The 25642-nt window shown below is 37.2% G+C and overlaps 1 protein-coding gene across 3 annotated transcripts in view; it reads right to left on the bottom strand.

Annotated features, from left to right (window-relative positions):
• Positions 1-5806: 5806 nt before the first annotated feature.
• LOC107218318 (N-acetylgalactosamine kinase) overlaps positions 5807-25642 on the bottom strand; it is a 73872-nt gene continuing 54036 nt past the window's right edge. For all 3 annotated transcript variants that reach the window (XM_046731343.1, XM_015656150.2, XM_046731342.1), the window contains exons 2-10: positions 25109-25283; positions 22550-22717; positions 18786-18987; positions 14497-14605; positions 11905-12062; positions 10419-10559; positions 10070-10184; positions 8653-8857; positions 5807-6561 (exon numbers count right to left, since the gene is read on the bottom strand). In XM_046731343.1, coding sequence (XP_046587299.1) covers positions 6396-6561; positions 8653-8857; positions 10070-10184; positions 10419-10559; positions 11905-12062; positions 14497-14605; positions 18786-18987; positions 22550-22717; positions 25109-25281 — 1437 coding nt within the window. In that variant the 5' untranslated portion in view covers positions 25282-25283 and the 3' untranslated portion in view covers positions 5807-6395. The remainder of the gene's footprint in view (positions 6562-8652; positions 8858-10069; positions 10185-10418; positions 10560-11904; positions 12063-14496; positions 14606-18785; positions 18988-22549; positions 22718-25108; positions 25284-25642) is intronic.

The raw sequence follows: 25642 nt of genomic DNA, 5'->3' as shown, positions 1-25642 counted from the left end.
TTTAGTAGACGTACGAAACTGCTAGCGTTACGCAAACAACGCTGCAACTATTGAACGACGTTGAGACGAAATTAATTTTTAATTATACCAAATTACTTTGTGAATAAAAAAAAAGCACAATAAAGTTTTTGTAATCTCGTATACATAATGTCCCTCGCAAAGTTTGTTTCATGATTGAGTTTGTCGTGTAATTTTTTTTCATGCTCTCAATCGATAACTCCGTGTATAATTAACGGTGCAAAATATATACATACATTATTGTAGAATCTGTGTTGAGTGTTGTACCTAACGCCGATTTATGAGTCTAAGGTGTTTCAAACAGTTTTATTTTAAATAGCGCGTCAGCGTCAAGACATTATTCAGTATATCCGAAAATATACTTCAGACTACCATTCTAACCTGAAATTAAACCCAAATTTGTACACCTTTTCACGTTTGGTCTCACGAATTGATAGCTGATTTGAACGATTTTTTTTTTTTTTTTTTTATCAACAAATCAAACTCGTCAAACGTAGTTTTCACGGCATGAATTTTAAAGTTTGAAAAAAGTGTCCAATTGTTTATTCCTCGCGAACGGAAACTATTAAAGAAAATCGCCAGACGGTGAGACGTTTCGTATTTTCTACGTCAATCATACACGGGATTGCAAAAATTATAATTTGCAACAAAAACGAATTACACGAGAATGTCAGACGATTGTTGTATAAAATTTATCTGATACACGAGTAATAAGGTAGAGTGAGGGCACAAAAGTGATGTGATTTCAAGTAATATAGTTTTACCAGAGTTGGAAAACATTTTATTGAGCTTGGATATTGTGTAAGGGCTGGTGAATCCACGGGTGACGTTTCTCCTCTTTTATTCTGTTGTTCCGAGTTTTTATTCTACATTTTTATTTCCCTCTTTTTTGCTACCATTTTTATTTTTCTTCCGCTCTTTGGTATTGTACGTATTATTACAAGTCCAGACAGAGGCAAGTGATTTTAATACTTGCAACAACTGTGCTTTGTACAGAAAACCGTAAAGTACGGTAAAGGAACGAGGGGAGAGATTTACAGGGAATAAAATTGCTGTAGGTATCGCTTTATACCTACGTTTTCTCGGGTCACTTTTTTTTCTACTCATTCCAAAAACACAAAAACTCGATTTGTGAACAAATGGCTATAATCATTTGGTTTTAAATTTTTTTCAACAATTCGAACGAGACAGTTAGGTTAGGTTAGGTTGGGTTAATAATAAATTTAAAATATATAAATTTACCCTTTATACGTTTTTTTCTCACTTTTTAATTACTTCTTTCGCCTGTAGCTTCTACGACAAAAGCTTGCCCATTTCCATCTTGGTCTAAAAATTTTCGTTTCTCGACAACGAATTCACGAGAAAAACTTGAAGCCAATCTATTGCTGTTATCCGTTCGAAAATTGATTTTTTGTGTTTTTTTTTTGGAACAGCAAAAATCACACCCATGGTAAAAAAAAATGTGAAACCAGGTGAAAGATGTTTTTTTGTACACTACATCATATTTAAAAATAGAAAAAATGTCACCAATGGTGAGAGTCACACGTAGTTCGGTTTGGTGTGAAATGTCTCATGATAAAATAAAGTAAAATGTCGATTTTCATCGATACTCGAATATCGCCGTTAATATTTAATTATTCCTTATTCGCCCCTCTTCGGTTGCTATCCTTCGTCTTATTGTTAGATATAGTGGCTGAATGATTGCCAGACTCGGCAAACGCGTTGGAACGAGACGCAGGGGTGAAACGGCTGATAAAAAGTAGGAAAGCCGCTTGAGTCGCCTCATGACTTTATCACAGCACACCGAGACATGAAAAAAATGAAAACCCTGAAAAGAAAGCAAGATAAAAAATATAGGTGAGTGAAGAAAAACACACCCTTGGGTACTGATCCTCGTACATACTCCGCAAGCTATTCAATTTCACCGACAACTTTTTCATCCCCAAAGGAGCCCTTTACCTTTTCCTTCATATTTCCTAATTTCATAAACTTGGAAAATTAAACGAGATGTCCAAACTTTCGAACCCTGACATTATTTTTTCGTTCATTTCTTGTGTTGTTTTTTTTTTTTTTATTGTATCTCTCTCTTTCCGGTATTTCGATATCAAATCGCAATTTTATCAATTGTTTATTGTAAATACCTCATAGGTCGAGTATTTAGTTTTTATCTACTTGAAAAACTGTTTTCGTGCTTCTCAGCTTTAAGAAAACTTACCCTCGTTTCGCTTCATCGATAAATGTATTTACGTTTGCACCCTGGTTTCCCGTCTCTGCAGTTCGTCTTGTCAGCCCAGTTTTCTCCTGTATACATATATTTTCGTCGGGTTTGTTAACGATTTTGCGCCCGCCCTTTTTGGGCGGTAAAAACGGCAGATGGCTGGTTGAAAGAGGAAAAAGCAGACATGTATAGATATATCGAAGACAAGAAAAAGGGAGAAAGCAGGGTGAAAGCTCGGTTCATTTTCGACCCGTAAAGTTTGATCCCTTGGCTTTTCGTTAGCTCGACTCTTTCCTTCCGGCGTTATCCGCGGGCTTTCACTTCGCTTCCTGCGAATACGCTTCTGTATATTATACCTAAATCAAATGTTCGGTACGGAAAAGTTGGAAAAAATTTTACGGGTAAAAATGAAAAAAAGAAAAATAAAAACAGAAAAGAAGAGGAAGAGATGACGAGAAAAAACCGCGTCAATTTCCTCGACCTTTCACCCTGATTATCACAAGTCATGTTTACCACGGACTCTGTGCGCAAATATAACGTGTCCTAGTACTTTCGCCTGTGCAAACTTAGCTATGACTCGGAGAGCTAGGGTGGCCTTTGCACACAAATTCATCTCTCTAAATCCATCCCATTGTGTATAACGGGATCGTAAACATTTACGGTAAACGGAGTGAAGGGCTTAACTGTGTTTGCGCTCCTTGAAATGAGCTTGCATGCACTATACACTCAGGTTCACGTGATCGACGTTGACACGGCGACGGGACTGCAAGCTGCATAAATGCGGATCAGGAAAGCTGATCAACCCTTACTCGACAAAGGCGGTGAGGATGGTTCTGATAATCTTCGTCGTCGTTACTGCTGTTTAATCGCGTTATCAATCGGCGGGATGTACGCGAGCTTTCGTGTGAGCGTGAGAACCGTCCGACACGGGTTGAGTCGTTTTTGGTGCTCATACCTTACCGGTCCCATCAGCATCATCCAACCACGCGGTGCTCGTCGTTTTCGCCAATTATCAAAGCCCCTGCTACAGTACTCTAACGGAATTTAACCAAAAGCTGAACCTAGATCAAATCCCTTCACTGATGCTCTGTTGTGAAGCTTCGTAATCTCGTTTCGGAGATTGGCACGTGATGAGGGTGGTTCCTGTTCAACGGAGGCAGAATGACCTCTTTTTATTTATCTGTTTCAACGTCCGTTCGATTCAAACGAAGATTTTGATAGTGTCCAACCCGAATGCCAATCGCTTGACAAAATTATACGCATGCAGGAAACGGATCTTGTTTCGCGACAAAGACACCCTTGGATCGAGTCTTTCTATTTAATTTTCACTATCCGTGCGTATAAATTAATCTTTGCTGAAAATGTAAAGTTGAGAAAATCAGATTTTCCGCACTGAAGCTGGGATTATCGACTTTATTGCCCGCAGTATGCCTGGAATGGTTTTAAAGCAGGCAAGAAGAGCTCGCTCAGCAAGAGCACGTAAAGGACGTTGGAAAGATTTTCTAGAACTTTCGAACGCCACGGTACCTTAGATTGCCAATATAAGTTAGTGCAGTTTGAAGAAAAAAAAAAATCTTTCACGTTTTATTCAATTCTTCCTGACTCGAATTTATTCTATATTTATTGATAAAGTTCTCGTTCGCTTTATTATACTGTAATTTTAATTTCCTTCTTTTCTTTTACAGTATTACATTTTGTTAATTGCATTGTTTTGCAATGACTGAAGTCCTGTTTCTAAATAATACTACAAGAGTTTTAGAACAAATCTTACTACAATCGTATATGCTTGTACTTCATCTTTATGAGAAATAGTCAGGAATAATGTAACCACCAAAAATTGATGAAGAAAGCAAAGCTTTGTATATTATTATAATGAACGTCAGAAAATTTATTGTTATCTGTAGGTACCTACCTTTTTTTTTCTCACCCCTCGAATTCTATTCTCCATTTTGGGTGGGTCCGAAGCCATGATCCAACATGATCTACGAGACCGAGTGAAAAAAAGCTCTAGATTTAGGCTGAATAATATATATATATATATATATTATATATATATATATATATATATATTATATATATATATATATATATATATATATATTAATATTATATATATATATATAAGCCGCAATAGGCGTAACACAAATAATTTGTGAGCCCTTGGCATTTCTTCTACGTTTCAGTTTTTTTTTTTTTTTTCTCATTTCCTTTTCATCGAAAAAGTTGCGTGTGCGTTAGAAAAAAAATACGTTCGTTAACCGAGTATTCATTACCTTTCTTTTTCAGTCCAAGACCCTCTAGTTCTTCCCACCTTCTAATCAGTCTTCTTCGCTTTGAGATATTCTCGGGACGCACCATAGGTATAGGTATACATATATGTATACACCGATAGACGCCGAGTACTTTTAGATTCGACGCGAGTCCAAGGTTCTTCATGGCGCATAGCAGTCGTGGTTCTAGAGCAGCGACTCTCTCAGTCTTTTCATACGCTTAGATCCCAGGTATAATTCACCTATTCATGGATGTATATGTTTTGTATTTAGACGCGTATGTATAGGTACTTAATTTCGGCGAATGAAACACGTGTGTAGACGATTCGTATAACAGATTGCAGCGTGACGGGCAGCGGGCTGCCTCAAGGTTCGAGAAAATGAAAAGCTACGTTACTCGAAAGCACAGATTATGCTCAGTTCTGTACGAATTACCGTGTAGACGTATATAAAATTTTACTAAGGCCCGCATAGCTTTCCTTTTCACGGTTTATATACCTCAACCTTTCAAAGTCTCTTTCATTTTTTCAGACTGTTCAAGCGATTTCTGCTAGTAGATAGACAACGATACCGATTGTGAATGTAGATTCCGTCACTGACTTTTACCAACAGTGAAGCCAAGACGCAAACCTTTTCCCAGAATGATCGGTGGTGGGGCAAATTATCATTAAAGAAATCATTTGATGACCGATACAGTCAGCCAGAGTAGGGACTCAAAGGTTTCGAAATAAGGCTTGTGACTTGGCTCAAGTGTCGGTAACATGTCGGTAAGGAAATCTGTATCCAGAACTGGCATTTCCCATCAACTTCTGTTATGTCAAGTTTCGTTAGTTGGATTTCGAGTCATTCAAAAATTTACTATTCGATGACTTGTTCCTCTTCTCCTTTTTTTTTGGATTAATTCCGTATTCTCTAAAATCTGTATTACTGCGGTATTGACCGTAGTTGTAATACAATTGCTCGAAATCGCGTGAAACGATGTTCAGCGAGCTGGAAATTGGCATATAATTATTCCTACTATAAATTGGCGTTTTATCTGTACACGAGGCAAAGAAATTCCTGTTTTCATTTCTTCTCTCCGTTCTTCCGGTTGTCGTATTGAACGATACTAAGAACTGCGAAGTTCATTTCCATACATTACTAATTAATCGCATGACCATAAATAATGCTTGTCAAGTGATAAATGTAACAAGGCTGCGTGAACCTTACGCGAAACATCCGCCGTGTTCCGTTGCGTTTTTTTTATTCTTTTTCCACCCCGCTATTCGACCGCAGGCCATGCGGATAAACACAAGATTAATTTAATCAGCGAGCTGTGTGTTTTATCGTTTACAACTTTTTCATCATATTTGTCATAACAACAATAATAAAGTAAAACAGGTGTACAGTATTATATTATATTACAAGAAATGTAATTCATTTGCTTGTGATTCATTTATATTTTTTCGATGTTCATCATATATTGTTCCGAACGAAAAACAAAAAAAAAAAATAAATAAATAGAAAATACAGAAGCCCTGTTAAAAATAAAACTACTGTATAGGTAAGTCTCACTTCTTTTTTTTTTTCTTTTTTTTTTTTGTTCTCGTCAATGACAAACGAATACCAATTATTCACTCGTTTCGGTGAGACTCAGAGACGCGCGGAACCGCAGCTGCGGAGCGGGGATTAGGGTTTGACGAAAAAAGTGAAAATTAATCGATTAAATTAAACGCTGGCCGTAAAGTAGATATAAAGGTATGTGTTTATATAGTGAGAGATTGAGGAACTTGACCTTGGAAAATAGCAGGCTGCAAGGTGGTACAGAGTAAATTTACGAGTAATTAACTGCAATTACGGCCATCCCAGTAGCAGCTGCGCTATACGGCGTGCTGGACGAAACAAATCACCTAGGGGATGTAGATGGCCGCGCCCTGATTGGGTTCCGTTGGGAACAATAGACCCTCGGTTTCGGAAGGCTTTATCCCTCGGCGATGGTAGAATTTCTCTTTAAGGGACTCCAAGAAGTCTGGGACCTTCTCCTTTGTCGTGAGAATTACTGCGCATCCGCCCCATCTGCAACCGCATTACGGAAGTGTTATTGATAATTAACTTACCGAGAAATCCTCAGAGGTATATATAGAAAATGTGATGTCCGGTGAAACGAATTACGCCGTTACTTTCCCATTGCTAATTATTGGGCAATATTTGATTCTATGTTGAAATGGTTTTTTGATGACCTGCAACGGAATTATCACGCAGGACGTTTTAAAATACGAGTGATGATATAATCATGAAAGTCAAATCAATGGATAGGATTAAGTATTTACAATATCGAAAAAGAATAGAATAGTTTCATTTCATGCTATGGAAAATTTATCTGATAGAATTTGTATTCGAAGAAAATTCCTTTTACGCATTTGTCCAGATGTTAAACAGAATAGAAAAATATGCAACACGCCGTCACTGAGTAATGATTGTGTAATAGATTCTTGGTGGTGTCTATTCGGTTAGAATCAGAGGTGAGAACACATCGAATATAAACTGTATTACGTGACATCTATGTAACAGAGTTGATTGAAATTTCCATTAATTGAGTAAACGTATAACAGGAAACCCGTCGCGATCGTTACGACGGTTCGTCAACGTGGTTCGCTCATAACGAAACTTCTCTCTATTAATTGTAAAACATTGATTTTCACGAGCGATCGAACCCGTCTCATATATTAGTCACAAAGTTACTTGCAGACGTGGCCTGTAATTAAACTGTTTCAGGTTAACACAATATTTTTACTTTTCCCCATCTTCGGTGATACGACGCAAGTATTAGTTTTTATCGAAAATCACTTTTTCTAACTTCAATGAATCTTTACGTTTTTGAATCTCTAGAACCCATACAACAGGTTTTTGGATTTCGGTTTGTCCGACAAACTCCCGCGATGATCTCGGAAACGACTCGCTGAAAAGATTTGAAACTTATTGTTAGAGTAATTTATAATCGAATGATGGACATGAAAAATTGCTATTAATGAAATCATTTCATGATTTCAGTTTCAGATTTTGCATTCGGCCGTTGTCGAGATCAAAGCAGAAGCTTGTCTGACAGACCAACAGACTCTTACCCCTTTTCATGGCGACGAAAATTCTTTTTTTTCCCTTTTTTATTGGAACGAAGTATAAACATTAGTTTATACCGAAATAAAAATCCTCCTAAAGTATAGTAGTTACGTTTTGGCAATTAGACTGGCTTCATTTCAATATAAATAATAAGACAGTCGTTTACGAAGATCTGTATCTGGTTTTTCCAACGTAAAGAAACGCGCTGTTGTCATTTTTAAGATAATTTAATCGTCTGCACTACGAGTCTTATTTATTCGTATAAAACCGTATTCACAATTATTTTAAAAAATTTTCCGAAGATACTAAAACGAGTGTCTTTGTCTGACGCATGTTACTTGAATAGGAAAAAGTCATTTTCACACTCACACTGTAATTTTGGTCATTTTTTTTCTTATATTCCATGCAAAATCCTGATTTTTTTTTTAATTCAGAATGATTAGGATATTTTGTGAATCCATAATTGTTTACAATCGTCATAAATAGAAAGATAGAAAAAAAGGTATAATCGTGAATGTAATTCGTTAGCGGAAAAATTTGATAATAAACGTATATTAAAAACGCTGGGAATTCATTGATTGACAAAACAAAGATCTCAGAATGTCGATTAAATTACCAATATTCAATGCATAGGTTTAATTTTCACCCTCCTTAGGGGTTCATATAAATAGTACCGAAGGTTGCATCTATTCTCGGTCTAAAATTGTATTCCGTAAAAATAAACATTCACGTAAATCTCATTCAAGAGCATTATCTAAAACAATGTTGATAATTCACCCCGTATTCGCCCCATTTTAGGGATTCTTTACAGTTTCAATAAATTTTTCACATCAAATTCGCATTCAGTATCGAAGAACACTCAGGACCCGTGTAATTGCACTTCCTTACCAACAACGACTGATTAGCGTGAATGAAGGGGTTAAAAAACTCCTTCGCGGGACATCGGCGTGGTTATGTCGACAAATTATATCGTAAGGGTGACACCACGGACAACCGGATGAGAGAAAAAAAGAGAAGGGGGGATAAAGGGATAAAGGGGGGTCGACTCACCCAGCTCCAGTTAGGCGAGCTCCAAGGGCTCCGCACTCCATCGCATCTTCGACCAGACGGTTTAGCTCCGGATGACTACACTCGTACATCTGGTCCAGGCTCACGTGACTTTGGGTCATGAGATGTCCGAGATGACGGAGACGCTCCTTATCGCTTTTCCCATCTCGCTGATTTATTTCACGAAATTCAATCACCCTCGCTGCCTCTGCGGATGTAATTATTGTTATAACGCGTCGTATCGAGGCCGGAATTTGACACTTGTGTTATTCGGAAAAAAATACCACCCATCCTAACTGTCGGGAAGAGAAAAAGAGAAATTCAATGTTGAGAGATTGAGGATAATATTGATCGAATCATTTGTTTGGAATGTAAATATTTTAATCTTCATCGCGAATAGAAGATGTCTTCACGACAGATGGAATAAAAATGTTGATACAGTTGTTTCGTTTTAATTTGAACGAAACAAAACATTTTATTTTATGTTAGAAACGAGGGGTACGTATATATTTTATCGCTACAACTTATCTGTGAAATATTCGTCGAGTAACGTAATTGGTTAAAAAGACTCGTCTGCTTTTTGCTGTATCTCAACAAGTTACCAGCGAATCAAAAGGAGCTGCTTTTAAAAATTTTTAACATTTATGGGGCAGGTACAATTTTTGAAAACGATTTTAAACTTGAAAAAAGGGAGGGGAAAAAGTTACAACGAACGACCGAATTCACTTTATTGTTAGATATGAGATCAGGGAAGATAAATATCGTTGAGCACGAATTTATCATGGATTGACTCGGATTACGACATTTCAATTTTCGTATCCCTTTACATGGTACGGACGTACTACATAATACGTAACTTATGTGTGTTGGAGAGCGCTGACTTGCGTAAGAAAAGTTGTTGTGCAACGCAAAGACGATTTATTGGCTTGCAATGAGTATATAATACACATATCGGATACCTATGTATGATAGAATGGATGGAATTTTTGGTAAAGTAAGAAATCGATAGAACCTTGGCTGCAGAATTGCGACGAAACGGTTCGTCGCTGTTTCGGTAATATAAAAAGTTATGGCATCGTATAAAAGAGAAAAGAATGGCAACTGCAAGATTGATTGTACAAGCGGTACGTCGTATATTGCGTTATAATTAACGAAGCCGAAACACGCAACGTTGAAGAATTAGGGTAGGGATTGTTTTCTCTCTCTCTCTCTCTCCCTTTCTATCTCTCAAATAAGGATGTTCGTATAGAAAATTTGACAGGGTCCATCCTCGACCCAATCTCAGCGTCCTCCGAAATCACCTCAGTCATTCATTCCACAGTCTGCACTCATTTTTTCAATCATATTTTCTTTTATCGAACTTGCGTAAATCCGCCAAAACTTTTCGTCACACGGCGAATGTGGAATCGGGTATATTCACCTTGGAACACGTGCAAAGCTCGCTGTCTCAGTTTGAAGGCTTGCGAATTCTTGAAACTCTTCGTCAGTGAAACTTTTTTCAAGTATTCGAGCGTTGTTTCGAGGGTACTGCATATCTGTCCGGGATAATGTTAAAATCATCCATTACCATAGGATTACCTTAATTTAATAATTACGCCATTTTTTGGCGATATATAAACGCGTATTAAAACAGCAATAAGCTTAATTTTTAAAGATTTCTTTGCCGAGAGGCAGACGAGATGCAAAATAAAGGATCGTTACTTCTGACATCCTGATCATTGTGTTGCAATTTGTGAATCGATGTTGCCATTTTGTTTTATATTTTATACCTCTTCAAGACTGTAAGAATCTTGGTCCAATTCCCGTTCAACTATGCCCGCCATTTCGTTAAGATTTTTGTTGAGCTTCGCTTGAACGTCGACCAATTTCTTCACTTCGTCCCATTTCAGCCCGTTCCTTTTCGCTATTATCTGCGATAGAGCGAAACTCACGTATTTAACTGCAAATTTATACTTTCGTTCGTCTGCGATGTAATTATATGAAATTTCTTCTGCAAGAATTGACGGAATTTAAGCTTCGATTTTCCCAATTCGGAATTCTGTTACGTTTTAATTATTTACGGAGGGCTACAATGGAATGTGAGTGAAAAAGGAGGACAGTGATTAAACAAAGTCTAGCACTGTCATCCGCCGGAAATATTTTGCGAAGGACAATTTTGGCGTGACAGATGACGTTTTTTCACGCGATCAATACACGTACAATAAGAAAAGGTTACAACGAGATATTAATTTTACAGAGCAAGGAACAAGCATATCAGTAAAGAGACACGAGGGTTCAAATTGAAAGTTGAAAAACGTTTCAAAATTACCGGATCCTGTAATTGTCATAGTCAAGACAAGTGATTCTGAAAAGTTATTCGTTTGCGAATCATGTATTGGTTTACTTTTATGCAAAAATTGGTATTAATTGTTCCTAGAACATAAAAATTAATTAAATCACCGATGCCATGTTTGGCAAAGTTATAAAACTAGGTATTATTCAAATTTTTGGAAAATCGAACGAAAGCAAAAACGCGAATTTGATGAAATGAAAAACGTCGAATTATTTTTCGATATCTATCCTGAAGTGGGTACGATTCGAAATTTTAAGATTTTAGGATTGAAAATATACGTGCCATTGAATTCTTTATCAAACTAGACTTTTTACAGTAATTTTCGATGAACTAAGCGCAGCGAGGATAAAATTGATGTTTACTATTATACATATATTCACTTTGAAATTTAACACTCAATTATTTGCCAAAATACTCTCCACTGTCCACCAAGTTCAACTTTCTGCAATCTGAAGTTGAAAAAGTCGATTATGTGCATAAAAAAAAAAAAATAAATAAATAAATAAACAATGTATGCGAAAAAAGCAAAGAAACCAAAAATAATTAGTTCACATTTTATGTTTTCACGATTCAGCAAAAATTAAAGTAAATACGTCGGATGGAAAGCTACGTCATTATATCTTATAATCAAAAAACTAGTGAAATTTATTTTTTAACAAAAAAGTAAAAAGTACGACTTAATTATTCAACGTTTCTCTGCTTCATATTATTACTATCATTATCATCATTATTATTATTATTATTATTATTGTTATTATTATACCCATTTGAAAATCGGAGTTTTTATTTTACGCAAAGACCCAATTATCGGTATAAAAACAATCTCGTTTGTGGTTATTATGATTTTATGGTAAATCGTAATAAATAAATATGATAAAATTATGGGGAAATGGGGGAATAATATTGGAGGGTGAATTCGTTACCTGGGCAGCGATTCGGCACTCCGCCACCCTGAGGTTATAGTCGGAGGTCGACGCCTTGTTGTGACGCGCCAGGGAATGAGCTATTACGAATACGGCGCTTCTGGGTAAGGTTACGTCGAAAGCTCGAAGGGGATCGAACTCGATGAGCTTCGCACAGCCTGAAACAACCCGTTTGAACACCTCTCGTTAAATTAGACCCATTGTCAGAGAATTTACCGAGAACGGATAATGGATATACGAGATCGAAACAATCCGGTCTATTTCCGCAATCGAACAACGGTCTGCCGGTGATATTCCTGGGTTTGGAAATAACTGGCAATTAATTAGCAACACATTTAGCCAACATCCTATTTCAGGTACAAACTCCACTCGGCGAAAATCCATTTCCGGTGTTACGTCTGTGGTGGTTGTCTATTCCCGAGCGGTAAAGAATTGATCCTTTCAGCTTCGCTTTTACGCTCTAGAATAACCGGAGGTTAGGATAAGGGTGAAATAAATATAGGTAGTAGAATGGTTGAAAAAAAATCAGCCATTTGTTTTTTTAAATCCCCTATGAAATATTATACTTTGGGGCGAGCGAGGAAAGGGGGGGGGGGGGGGGGGGAAGATACCTGTCAAAAGCTGAGCTCTTGATGTTAGTATTTTACAGATCGCTCATCGCGGATTTCTATTTTCCATTTAAATAGCATAGGAATTTTTTTTTTTTTTTTTTTTATCATAGAATTTCTCAACTCACAAACAAATTTTAATGCAATTTGAAATTGTTTTTTTTCCAAGATATGGAATGAAAAATTATAAACTACAATGTTTGAAAAGGAATTTACCGTTAAAAGTAGAATTGATTTCAGTGAGGTTATTTATCATTGAAGGTAGAGCTTTACAAATTAAAAATTGCTAACTGACTTCCCTCCTCATCGAAAATCGCAAGCTATAGAATTTTTAAGAAAAAATTATGACAGGCATATTTTTTTATCCCTCCAAAAGTATTTCAGAGGGGATTAAAAAAAAAAAATTCTAATAGGTAGGTTTAGAATATCAATTATATGCACCCAGAAAAATTTCATTTGTTGTAGTAACTATAAAAATTCAGTGAAACAGGTATCGTTACAAAAACTGTTTGAAATATTGTTGAAATTACGAGAAACGAGGTACGCGTAACTATTTTGCGCTATCGTCGATCTTTTTTTGGTTATTGCAACGCAAAATCAGTTTCTGAGGTTTACTCTACTTTTTTAGTTAAACAAGGCTTTAACGTCAATTTATCGTTGTACAAGCATTAAATTTCCGCAACAGTTGCAAGAAAATATAGCAACAGCGATCGTAATGAGAAAGAATAGCAACGGATGCTAGACTTTCCGGTAGCAGCTAGAAAACTAATTTTCATTTCGTACCTAGAACTATATCATTCGATCGTGGTAAAAAATGAAAACAGTCAAGGACTGAGCGGTAATCGGAACTAAACATTTCTCTCATTGTGGTTATTGTGAGGTACTTAATGGAACAGTAGAAATCAAGTGTGCAATTCGGAAGGTAAGGAGTCTAAAATGTGAGATTGTTGAGAGTTGGGAGGGGGAGGATGTTGGTTGATCAAAAGCGATAGCGAAAAGCGTGATGCTGGATGTATATAGTAGGGCAGAATTGAGACTGTGGGCGTGACGTAAGAAATGTGAGAGTTAGGAAGTAGTAATAGCCGGGTGGTGGTACGCCGGACGTAACAGCAGTTCGAAACAGGTCGCTGAACGCTGGTATAGTTCGCTGTTGGCCCGTCCAACTTCTGCACGATGTGCATTTTGACACGCACGCGACTATTGTTTCGCATTGTTCGCATTTCATTGCTGAGGTTTTTATTTATAGCGAATTTTTGCTGTAAATCTTCTGCATGCTTTTAACTTTGTAAAATAGCGCTTAGTCGGACGAATTCTTACCGAATTTCCTTTTTATATTCCGGTGATATTTACAAGATGTTTTTTTAGATTTAGATGTTTTTTTTTTTTTTCTTTTTCGACAACACGTTGACATTTACAGTCCTTAATTTTCACCAAAATTTTTGCGATATTATCCAGGTTTCTGAAGTTTCACGAGTCGCGGTTCTGAGAAATGTTACGATTGAAACGTATCTGAATGTCGAAAAAGAAAATTGAAACACAATTTGGGAGAATTACTCTTTTCGAATGAGAATTATGCGGAGTTTTGGAAAGAATTGCAAAAATGAAGATCTCGCGAAGAACGAGATTACAAGGAAATCAAGAAGAAAAAATAGTACAGCTAACACAGAATTTTAAAAAGTCTAATGAATTTTCGAATACGGAATTTCGTTTTCTAAAATAACGCACATACGCCGGCAATTATCCTTGGAAAGAATTTTTTTTCGACAATAACTGATTCGGACAACTTTTTTGAAGCAAAAAATTTTCACTCGATACGAGTTTTTTGTTCCTGCCTGATCGCACATTGATCCAAACTACTTCTGACTTTTTCACCTCGCATACTGTATGTTTTATGCTTGAAAGGCGCAGTAAATCATAATGCATCGATGATGTTTTCAACCGTCGGCGATTCAAGATTACCAATAACGAAAAACACGATATTCACCTTCCTGGCCGAGAAAAGCGATTGCTTGGTCCATTCCACCGCCCTGAGTTCCAATGTATCGTTCAGCCCTTGCGCTGATTGTTCCCATGTCTTCTTTCGACCGGTTACACTGCAATTTAAAATCTGTTTAAAGCCTCGTCGATACATGCGATGCGTGTACGTATCAAATTTCTGAAACGAAAAGCTTCTACGGGATCAAAGAGTTAATGTTGATCAGTTTTCCAGTAACACGACATATTTCTGGAATTATTGAACATGTAATTAAACCAGTTTTCGGCATCACGAAATACTTTCTGTAATTGACCGCCTTCTAATTACAAACTATTTTTCCAATTCGTAGAGAATTACTCTTTTTACTTTTGTAATTTGTGATCGAACGTAGAAACGATATTGCTTACTTTTGTCATTTATAATTGGGCGAAATAGCGATAGTAATTACTTTTGTAATTTTGTAATTGGGTGAAAAAAACGTTACTAATGACATTTGTAATTGGGCGAAAAAACTATACTAATTGCTTTTGCAATTTGGAATCAGAATAAAACAGAATACCAATTACAATTGTAATTTATAATTTGAGGAAGAGAAAATGCTGATCACGAATGCACCATTGCGAGCATTTACTCGTTTGCTTGAAGTGAGCGAGAGTCGAGGATAGAAAAATAAAAAAGAGAAACAGCGCGTTGTTGTCAACAAAATCTAATTAATCATAAAGTTTTCTGCCCGCGTAACTATAACAGATCTAGGTTTATATTCATATCGACTCTATCCTACGGGTATAAATTTTCCCAAGCTATTGCTTTCCGTATTTCTGCCTATAATTAATCTATGCATTGGCACGCCCATGTATTGCATACCTACGCACGTTTATATAGTATAACCTGGAGCATTCTACGTGAATTAAACCTGTCTCTGACTCTCACTGGGTAAATTTAATTTGAATGAAAGTTCGACTCCAAACTCCTTGATTTGACTTGCGAATATATTCTTAACAATACATCTTTTATGAAGCAGTAAACATTATCGTCAAATTCAAAAAAAACCTTTCTGCTCGTTTGATAAGATGACGTATCGATCAATAATGCCTAGATTTGGGGTCTTTTACTATTTATCATGATTCGACGAATACAAACCACATTTCAAAAAATCAATCAAATTGTTCCGAAAATTAATAAAAATCATTCGGTCCATAATATAGTAAGTAATAAGTAATAATTTTGTTCAAGTTGTATGAAGTTTTTCAGAGCGTATTTAAATAAGTCAAACTGTTAAATGACATACGAATCACACGGTGAAAAGCTTTTCTCTCACTGCAGTTTAGTAAAAGCGAGTCGCTCATTGCTTAAATAGCTCTCGGATACGAGTCACACATGCGACTCATGAATGACATAAACCAGGCAACGCATGTTGCAAATTTTCGCGGACAAAGCAGCTGGGGTTGAGTATATTTTTTGCTCTAGTTTTTTTTTCACTCTGTCTGTCTTGCGATAAGAAAAACAACCGGGGTGTGAGTTGTGCCCGTGGAACAAAAAGCTGCTTGGAAAAAAAAAAAAAGAAAAAAAAAAAAGAAAAGAAAAGAAAAACGTTAATTAAAATAGCTTTTTACTTCATTGTTGATACATAATTAATAGCCTTTATTTTTAGAAGTTGGTATGTATATTATTTATATGCTGCTACAGGCGTGGCGAGTGATGCGTTAAAAAATTACGAAACGGATGTATGAGTGAAAGTTTTTTGCCCGTCTGCAAGTTGCCCCTGAGTGAAAATCGATGTTTTACAATTAGTAAAAACATGATTAATGCGGCTAGAAAATTCAAAATAATACGAAAACAAAAAAAAATAAATAAATAAGTAAATAAAACAACAGAAAACACACACGCACGTGTATAAAAACTTTTTACACGGATAAAACTTTAGAAAATCATTTAGTGTAACCGAGTTGGCAATTTTGTGTGACATAAATTGTCCGGGAGGCATTTTCATATAAAAACAGCAGATGAATGATCGTAACAATTTAAAATATATGTATTATGCATTCGTGACTGCTTTCCGAGTAAAAAAGAACTCCTATCGAGTTATTCGTTACCATTCGGTATCGTTTAATTTATATTTATGTCGTTGATCCGTGGCAAGTGAAAACAGCAACGGGTTAAACTTCCGTGATACTGGGGTAGTTTTAAAGTGGATTAGTTGCGGGCATCAAACAAAGGAACAAGTTTTGGAACTGCGGTATAATGATCTCGTTTTAGGAGTGCGAAGGGACGGAAGGCTGAGCTCGACGCGAATCTCGTGAACACTAAACTCGCCAAATTTAGGCACAAACTTTACCCGAGTTTTAATATATAATACACGGAGAGGATTTCCTGCGGCGAATTGTCCGTTTTGTTTATACTTAATTTATGTCTCACTTGAGTGGAAGAAATTGTAACCGACGTTTTATTCGCGATGTTTATTGCAATAGTTTTATCCACCCAGAAATTTTTCCAACATTTTTCCGTCGCTTTATTGTGTCTTAGATAAATTACGCTGTCAGTCTTACACAGAAGAATGTGTGAAACGTGGACTTTATATCGTGTTGAAGTAAAAACACAAAGTGTTATTAGAAATTATGAAATTCCGGAAAATTTACCGACTCGTAATTTGCATGAATTGAAATAAATTTATACGACACGAATTCTGAACAGACGGATAAAAATTCTCGTCAACTCAAATTGCTGTATAAATATTTGTTACGTTCATTTTGGTTTTGTAATATACAATTCAAAACTGTTGGAAAGGGTAGGGGGAAAAAAAAAAAAAAACAGGAAAGCGTGGATGGATGAAAAAACACTTTTGGTTACAATAAGAAAACAAATATCGTTTTCAATAAAATAATAGTAATGGAAGTGTATTGTGGGTATTGAGTAAATGTCAGTTTGTTAAAAAAAAAAAAAATAACTTGCAAAATGCTCGAATCGAAACGTCTGATGAAAAATTTCCAAGGAACATTATTTAAACGAAATTTTGGACCAATGAAAGATGAAAAAATGTTCGGCTGTTGATTGTGTTGTAAATTTTTCGAGGGATTCGTTGCGTGTCGGAAAGTTTTAGCTTCACTACTGCATCAGCAGCGCCCCGCTTGATGTTCTTAAATCCTAATACGAGTTTCCGATGGCTTTTGATGAGAAGTTGTAGATGCCGGAGGGCTCCGCAACTTCGATTGAGGGGCTGAGCAAAGAATAAATAAAAAAAACAAAATAAAAAAAAGAAACTTTCCGACCAAATTGGAAGTTGACGAGGCGAGAGGCGTTCGGTTTCGCAGCTCTGCTACAGACTTTCAGATCGTATCCAACCCCAATTGACCCCGAACCGCTACGGGAATTTATTTCCCTCCCTCTCACTCTCTCTCTCTCTCTCTTTCTCTTCCTTTTTCTACTTCTCACCCCCTCAGCTGCGCACACTTTGTCGCCATATAATTCCATTTTCTATTTTCATCCTTTCTCCATCCCTTTCTTCGCTTTCTTTCAGAATTTCTCTCCGTTATACATCGAACGTATAAATGGAAGAAATTCCTACAGCTTTTACACCATACCGTAGATTACTCATATTTTTGTCGGATGAAAAAATTTCGACGCAATGTATAATAAAATACAAATATTAATTCTACAATTCTCAAAAACTCGTCGTTGAAATTAATCTGTGCATGAGAAATATCGCTGGATGAAAATATCAGTTGTCGTTATTGAAACGTACGAATATTGTGATGCTTTGTCACGTATTTCCCGATGGTTGAAAAATTAATCTGTCCCTTCAGTTGACTCGATTTTTCCAGCGAAATAAGTTTGTGTCAAGGGAGTTGGATGGCCTTTTTCAAACATTATTTTTGACGTCACGAATAACGATAGACACTTGATTTTTTTTTTTTTTAACTCGAAGCGTTCATTTATCAACTTTATTCACAATTGAGAAAAAGTCATTCAGCTGTAGTAATCAAAAAAAAGTTATTAACAATAACGTGCAGTGTTCCCCGCACACTATTGAACATTGTACATGAAATCTCGAAAACTGCTCCAACTGTTTGGATGAAAATTTAAACTAAGGCAGACAGTGAGATTCCCTGCAGCGTGTTGGGTGCGGAATTTCGGAGAAAATCTTGAAAAATAAAAAAAAAAGTTATAAAAATAAAAAAACTTTGCCGAATTCTGAAAGTGAAAGAGGGTTTCAAGTTTTATTTTTTCAAAATCTGCTTGAATCAAGGTAATCAAGGACTGTCCGTTATACGAGTTAATGAGAAAAATAAATGACAGCTTACCTCGCTGAGATGCATGGTTCCGAGTACTGCGGCTGAAACGAGAGCACTGGAACTCGAAAGTCCGGAACTCGGTGGAACGTTTCCCCAAACAGCTGCAAGCATCCCGTTCGGTTGACGTCCCTCGGGAATCTCGTCCAGGGCACCCTTCACACCGCATAGGAAATAGTTTTGCCACGCGGGACTTCCGTCGAAAGAACTGGTCCTAGGATCAGGCAGATTTGTCTAGTCAGTGACGATGCATCGTGAATATGGTTAAAGCTTCTTCTTTATATAGTTGTAATATAGGTATATTCGGTGGAACGACGATTGGGTTCTTTTCGATAATCGGATAAAGAGACGCAGTGCTTGTTCGTCAAGATTAAAATACAAACACTGGGCAAAATGAATGGCATTCAAATCCGCGCCATGGAATTAACGGCGGGGGGGGGGGGGGGGGGGGGAAGTGTCCAATGCCCCTGTTCCAGACGAAATTCCGATCAACTGTTTATCTCTACTTTACACAGTAAAAAAGGATATTAAAATGAAAATCGCTTATAATTATGCTTCAACGTACGTTTATTCGCAAATTAAAATTTCCCGGAATTAGAGTGGTTATTATACCTAACAAAGTGATTTAATAAACCGGAAATTTTTTCACCCTTGATGCCAAGCGAATCTGAGAATTAAAATTTTATAATATCGTTATCGGCGGCTTTGTTTGTCTGCGGAAGAATATGCTTTTCAGGATTCATCTTTTGTTTAACCAAAGCGAAAACAAGAGTCCAACACCGAACCGTTCTGGAAAAAATTGTAAATGAATTCAGGAATCCTAAATCGAACGGGTGAAAAAAAAAAAAAAATAAAAAATACGCAAAAATAATACGGGGTGTACAGTTTCGTGTGTTTGATATCGAGTCCAAATCTGAGTTGGTATCAACGTTTAATTATAAAACAGCAGAGAGCGAGATGGTTAGAGAGTTCGTACGCTTTTTTGAATTTGAAATTCCTCGACTTTTCCAGTAACCATCCAAAACATATGCCGCTAAATAATGACAACTTTTTTTTTACACGTTAATATACCAATACCTTCAATATTAATTCAATAATTAAAACCGTTTTGTACTGACTTTCATATCCAAGAATAATATTTACTCACCTTCAATATTACCTACTAACTAACTTACTGTCTAACTATCAATTTACAAACAGTAGCCTGCAATTTTCCGTAAGGAAATAACGAAAGAAGGTTTGTTATTAACTAATATATGCTACGAAACAAAATTTTAAGTGCAATTTTTTTTTTTTTTTTTTTCAAGATCGATAATACTTTTTATAAGAACGAGTTTGTTTATTCGACAGACTCGAAATTCCAGTCTTATTTGCGAAACTCCCTGATTTTTCTCTGCTGCAAGAAATTCCCTGAGCTTTCCCGGTTTTCCATATTTTACCTGTGCGTACGAACCCTGGGTACGGATATATCGGAGGTGAGAAAGTTGGCGTTGATACACCTGTTTCTGGTAACGACCCGCCACGGGCGGGCAAAGCAATTTCGTCCTATTACTCGTATCACCCAGGACAAGGCGACGGGATGATCTGAACCGAGACTTCATTACTTCCGTTTCCCCGTATCTACTCGTCTTCTCCAACCACTTTCGCAAGCTTCCGTGTCCCGCGACATGAAGACATTCCGTCGAAAAGGTCGACGATTTCGAATCGAAATTGATCCAAGTACGTACATAAAAGTATCCGACTAACAATAAGACTGCATACGATGAGAAAAATTTCATTCGTTACAGTAACTAGAATAATTCAGTAAAACAGGTATCGTTAAAAAGACTGTCTGAATATTGTTGAAATTACGAAAGACGAGGTACGCCTAACCATTTTCCGCTATTGTCGATCCTTTTTTGTTAATTGCATCACAAAATCAGTTTGTTCGGCTTTAACGTCAATTTATCGTTACACAAGCATCAAATTTTTACAACAGTTGCAAGAAAATATAGCAACAGTGATCGTAACGAGAAAGAACAGTAACGGATACTAGACTTTCCGGTAACAGCTAGAAAACTAATTTTCATTTTCCACCTAGAACTATATTTTTCGATTGTGGTAAGAAATGAAAATAGTTGAGGACTGAGCGATTATCGGAACTAAAAATTTCTCTCAGTGTAGGGCATAAACACCCTCGACCCTCTATTTATACTTTGTAAGACAGAGAACATGGCGCTGGTGAGAAGTGAAGAGTAACAAGGATCGGACTATCCTGCGTTCTGCGTTCGGATTCGTATTTTTCGAATATCAATTTATATACGTTTTGGCTCGGCTTGATTTTGCCCCAGCGACTCGAGGAATGACACTATCGTTTATCAAACTCCGCGCGATGATCCGACCGAGATATAATTTTCTTCTACGGTTATTAATGGACGGTCCTCGTAGCGAAATTTTTTGCCACCTTTCTAGGCTCTAACTTCGACGACGGGACTTGACAGTCGGGAGCTTTTCGCCTACCTCGATATTACAGCGAAAAGCTTCGCGGCGATGTCTGTACATCGCTTACAAATAGAACCGCGTTACGATATCGGCGCGTTGATTAATTGTTTGTGCTTGGGTGTATAGTCGAAACCAAGACTCAGTAGTGCATAAATTGTATCCTCAGGAGGATTCTACTGTGAACCTCGGAAATTGACTCTAATAAGGATTCCACAGCCGTTATTCGGTCGAGAGAAAGGATCGGGTGAATCGGAGCGTCGCTCCTTTGTCTAGGGACGGGGTTAAAGTTCCCAATTTGAAAAGTTCCGAAATCGTCTAATTCCGAATGATTTGAAACTTGAAGTAAAGAAGTCGAAATTTGAAGAAACGACAAGGTTTCGAATGGTCGGAAAGCCGATGGCTCAAAGTTCCGAAAATTCAATTTGCGATAGAACAAAGTTCCGAAAAGTAAAGCCCCGATAGAGCAAGATTCCAAAAAGAAAGTTTCGGTAGAGTAAAATTCCGAAAGTTAAAATATGCTTACACAGCGCAGTTTACTCAACGAGTCGTTACGACAAATAAGAAAAACCGAAATCAGAATGAACTGGATTCCGAAAATAAAAATACTTAAAATCCGAAACAAGGAAAGATAAAAATAAAATGTTATGACAATTTCACCGAGCCAGAAATTCACGGAACTGAAAATCTTGGTTCATTCAGAATTTCGATGATTCAGATTTTTTAATCTTCTCATTCTCGCACTTTCAAAAGTTTGACTTTTCGGAATTTTGACCTTTCTGAACTTTGCGCTTTCGGAACTCTGAGAGTCGGGTTTCGGACCATTCGAAACTTTGATGTTTCGTCAAAGTTTAATTTCTTCGTTTAATTGTCGCGACAAAAATTCGGAATCCAGCGCTTTCGGAACTTTTTAAATTCGGAATTTGAACTCCGCCCCCTTTGTGCAGCAGCCTCGAGTTGATACGATGAAACGCTTTCAACATCTCGACGTGTTTCTTCGGATGACAAATAGGTAGATAACCGTCGTAAAACTAGCCTTCTAGGTTGAGGCGAAGAAATGCTTAAAAACCTCAGTCCGTATCGCGTCTATGCCACAGGGATTTGCGAACGGTTCGGTAAGATTGGTATCTTTGATCGGACATTTGTCGGGTGATTTTCTGTCAACAAGCTCGGATTCTCGCCTGACGAGGGTGCTCCGAAAGACCGATGCTTCTTTTCTTTCCGAAAGAGTAAGGGAGAGGAAAAAAGACGGAGCAAGAAAAAAATTGACATAGACAAAGGATGGAGGGCTTACTCACCGGATGTGACCGAAATCGCACTCGAAATCCGAGTATTTCGCCTCCAGATTTGTCAACCGCAGCATTCCGTCCTCCGTCGAGGAGACCGCCACCAATACGTCCTGTCTAATGGCCATTGGACACACCGCGTAACCGCAGTAGTCGATGTGTTCCCCGATCAGGTTCACCCTGCGGCAAGTTATCGTCATTTTATGTCAAAGTGGAACGGATATTTTATCCTCACAGGCACAACTGCGTCGTGGTCCAAGATCTGAGTTCAGTTTTCGAAATTAAATTGCCCGATTATTAAAGTACGAATGCATGTTTTTAAGATCTTTGTATTTGAATTATGAACATTGGAAATTAACAAGCGAAGTTTTTCTATTCGGAAGAAAAAATCGTCCGTTATGGTGTTTATTTTATTTATTAAAATTTTTACCAGCAATTCATACAAGTCAAAGTCATCCGTATTATCACTTATTTTCGGAGTTCTGGTCCTGGATTTGCAGTGAGATTTCAAAAATTGATTTGATATGTGAACATTGAATATTTGGTATAGTTTATAACCTAAGGGTTTTTGCGTCGACTCGTTTAACAATATGTAAACAAACCGAATCTGAATTCAACATGTTAATAATCTTGAATTTCTAACATCTTTATAGTTGTAAAAATTCTAAAGCAGCGATTTCAGACATTTTTATATCCATTTTTATACAGTCCAGACAAAGTTGCAGAGCAGATTTCTTCGATTGAAATTTTGTTTCGTCGTTTCCAACTTATTCATTCAATGTTACATTTGAAATTAAAGTAACTCCTGTAACAACCATTAGGATCACTTTTACCGTTCGGAAATACCCGATGGAGGGTGGTTAAGTGCTAATGGTCAATCTCTATTTCATCCCTAATTTCAAGGGATAATGGGGTGCGGTGGATTAATTCTGAGGGCCGATTTCAGACTTTTGACGGTCCCCACATTTTGCCATCGTGATTTTCGATATCCGCTGATGGGCGATTATTACGAAGCTTAAATTTGTCACGAGCGATTTGAAATACAGTTATTCGGCACAACTACTCCGAGAATTGCCTGCGGCCGGGATTTATGAAAATTGCCAATTTTCAGCATGCGCACGGGTATTCGGAAGCAGCACAGCGATCCAGGTATTCACTCCTGCAGCGCGGTTTGGCAAATCAACCAGAACGTGATTTGCAATTTTCCAATTTAAAGTACAACCGCGGTGTTGATAGAAATAAAAATTATGAGGTGTAGAATCCCTGGACTTTTCTGCACATCACTTTTCTGAATCATAAAACTTTTCTCTGAACTGTGATAATTTCACGCTGAAAAATCGCTTTCGTTATTTCAGTTCGGTTTACTTGTTCCGGAGTTTTATACACAAGAGAGGTGAAAAATTTTGTTTACGAACTTAGTTTATCAATAGAATCGTATAACGGTAGGTACTGAATGCGCACGTAGCGATGCTTCTTGAATTGAGGGCAGTAATGGAATGCGCGAACGATTTCCCGAATGGTCCCATACCTTTCCCAAATGGGTCCGTAATCATTGCTTGTATATATATACATATATACAACATACATGCACACACGAAAGCCATTCCAATCGTTCAAAATGACGCGGGTTACCGAAACTGCTCATATGTCACCGATTCGCGGGTAATATTTTCTCGAGATGAATGCAGACGGTCTCAACTTTACGGCAAACGTTACCGAAACGATCTTGCGTAAACCAGAGTCCTTGGTGGATTATAGATATATGCGCAAGGTACACTTTTCCGCAAAGTTTCTGAGACGGGTAAGTTTTTGGACAAGTTCGTTATGTTGGCAACGCGGAATCAACCCGCAGCGCCACCGCCGACCGACAGCGAAACTGGCTCAATCTTTCTGAACGTAACGTAACTTATGACGACCTCACTGAAAATGTTGATGTGTTGAATCATAAAATTTTGTGAACGAATTCAACGTGTAATTTTTTCACACGATTTGTTATGTAAATTTGATGAAATATTTGAGAAATAACTTAATAAATTACAAAAGCACGAATCGTCATATATGCTAGATCAAAAATCATATAGTGTACTTTTCTTATTTACAATATTATAGCGTAATTTATTACATTATTTTTCATGTGAATTTGATGGAATCTTATATAAGAAATCACCAGATCAAAAATACACTACATGATTTTTGATCTAGTATATCTGTTGATTTGTGCTTTTGTAATTTATCATGTGATTTCTTATATATTACATCGAATTTAATTCATTCTCAACTTATATGATTTAACAGGTGAACATTTTCGGTAGGGGGCGGTCATGGATTATGTTGTGTTTGGAAAGATTGAGCGTGTTTCGCAGACGGCCGTTGGTGGCGATGCTGGTGGATTCTGCGTTGCCAACGTAACCGACTTGTCCGAAAAATTGTCCGTCTTAGAATCGCTGCGGGAAAGTGTACGCACAGCGTGCGCTTCGATCGATGTAATTGGTTACAAAACAAATGATTCGGCCTGCCGCGGTGATATACGATCGTGTTTGTGTCATTTGGTTTAGTAGGGCGAAGACTAACCTTCCGGGAACTCTGACGAAGAATGAAGGCTCCCGGTGAAATCGGGCGCTAAAGTGATTACCGATGGTGCTGAGCCTGGCCGCATCTCGGCTCTCCTTCGCAGCCACTATCGATACACCGACGCCTCCTTTGTCCCTCTTCCTTGATTCATCACCGTTCCTCTCCTTTGACATGTCTGGAAGCCACAACATGATAATTACAGTGTTATACCGTGGATACCCTGATTGATAGCCGCTGCGTACTTTTCACTTATCGGTACATCCTCATCTCGGGGGGTTCGTCACTTAAAGTGAAATAAGTTTATTAGGTTCGTTTGATCTTTCAACTGATGAGTCGGGTTGAATGAAAAATTCAATATAACCCCGGGATTCATATCTTCAGCCATATACATCGAGTCAATATTTTTTAGTCGGTAAAATTAATACAACTTATGAGCTAATGAGTAACAATGCATTATTAAAAATTGTGATGAAATTTTCAAGGAAATCACATCAAGTATAATGAGTGACAAGTCGATGAGATAATTTAGAAAAA

Source organism: Neodiprion lecontei, chromosome 2 (assembly GCF_021901455.1).
Source record: "Neodiprion lecontei isolate iyNeoLeco1 chromosome 2, iyNeoLeco1.1, whole genome shotgun sequence".
Taxonomy (NCBI): Eukaryota; Metazoa; Arthropoda; class Insecta; order Hymenoptera; family Diprionidae; genus Neodiprion; species Neodiprion lecontei.
The sequence above is the reverse complement of the archived record's forward strand: the minus strand, read 5'-3'. Positions and strand labels throughout refer to the sequence as shown.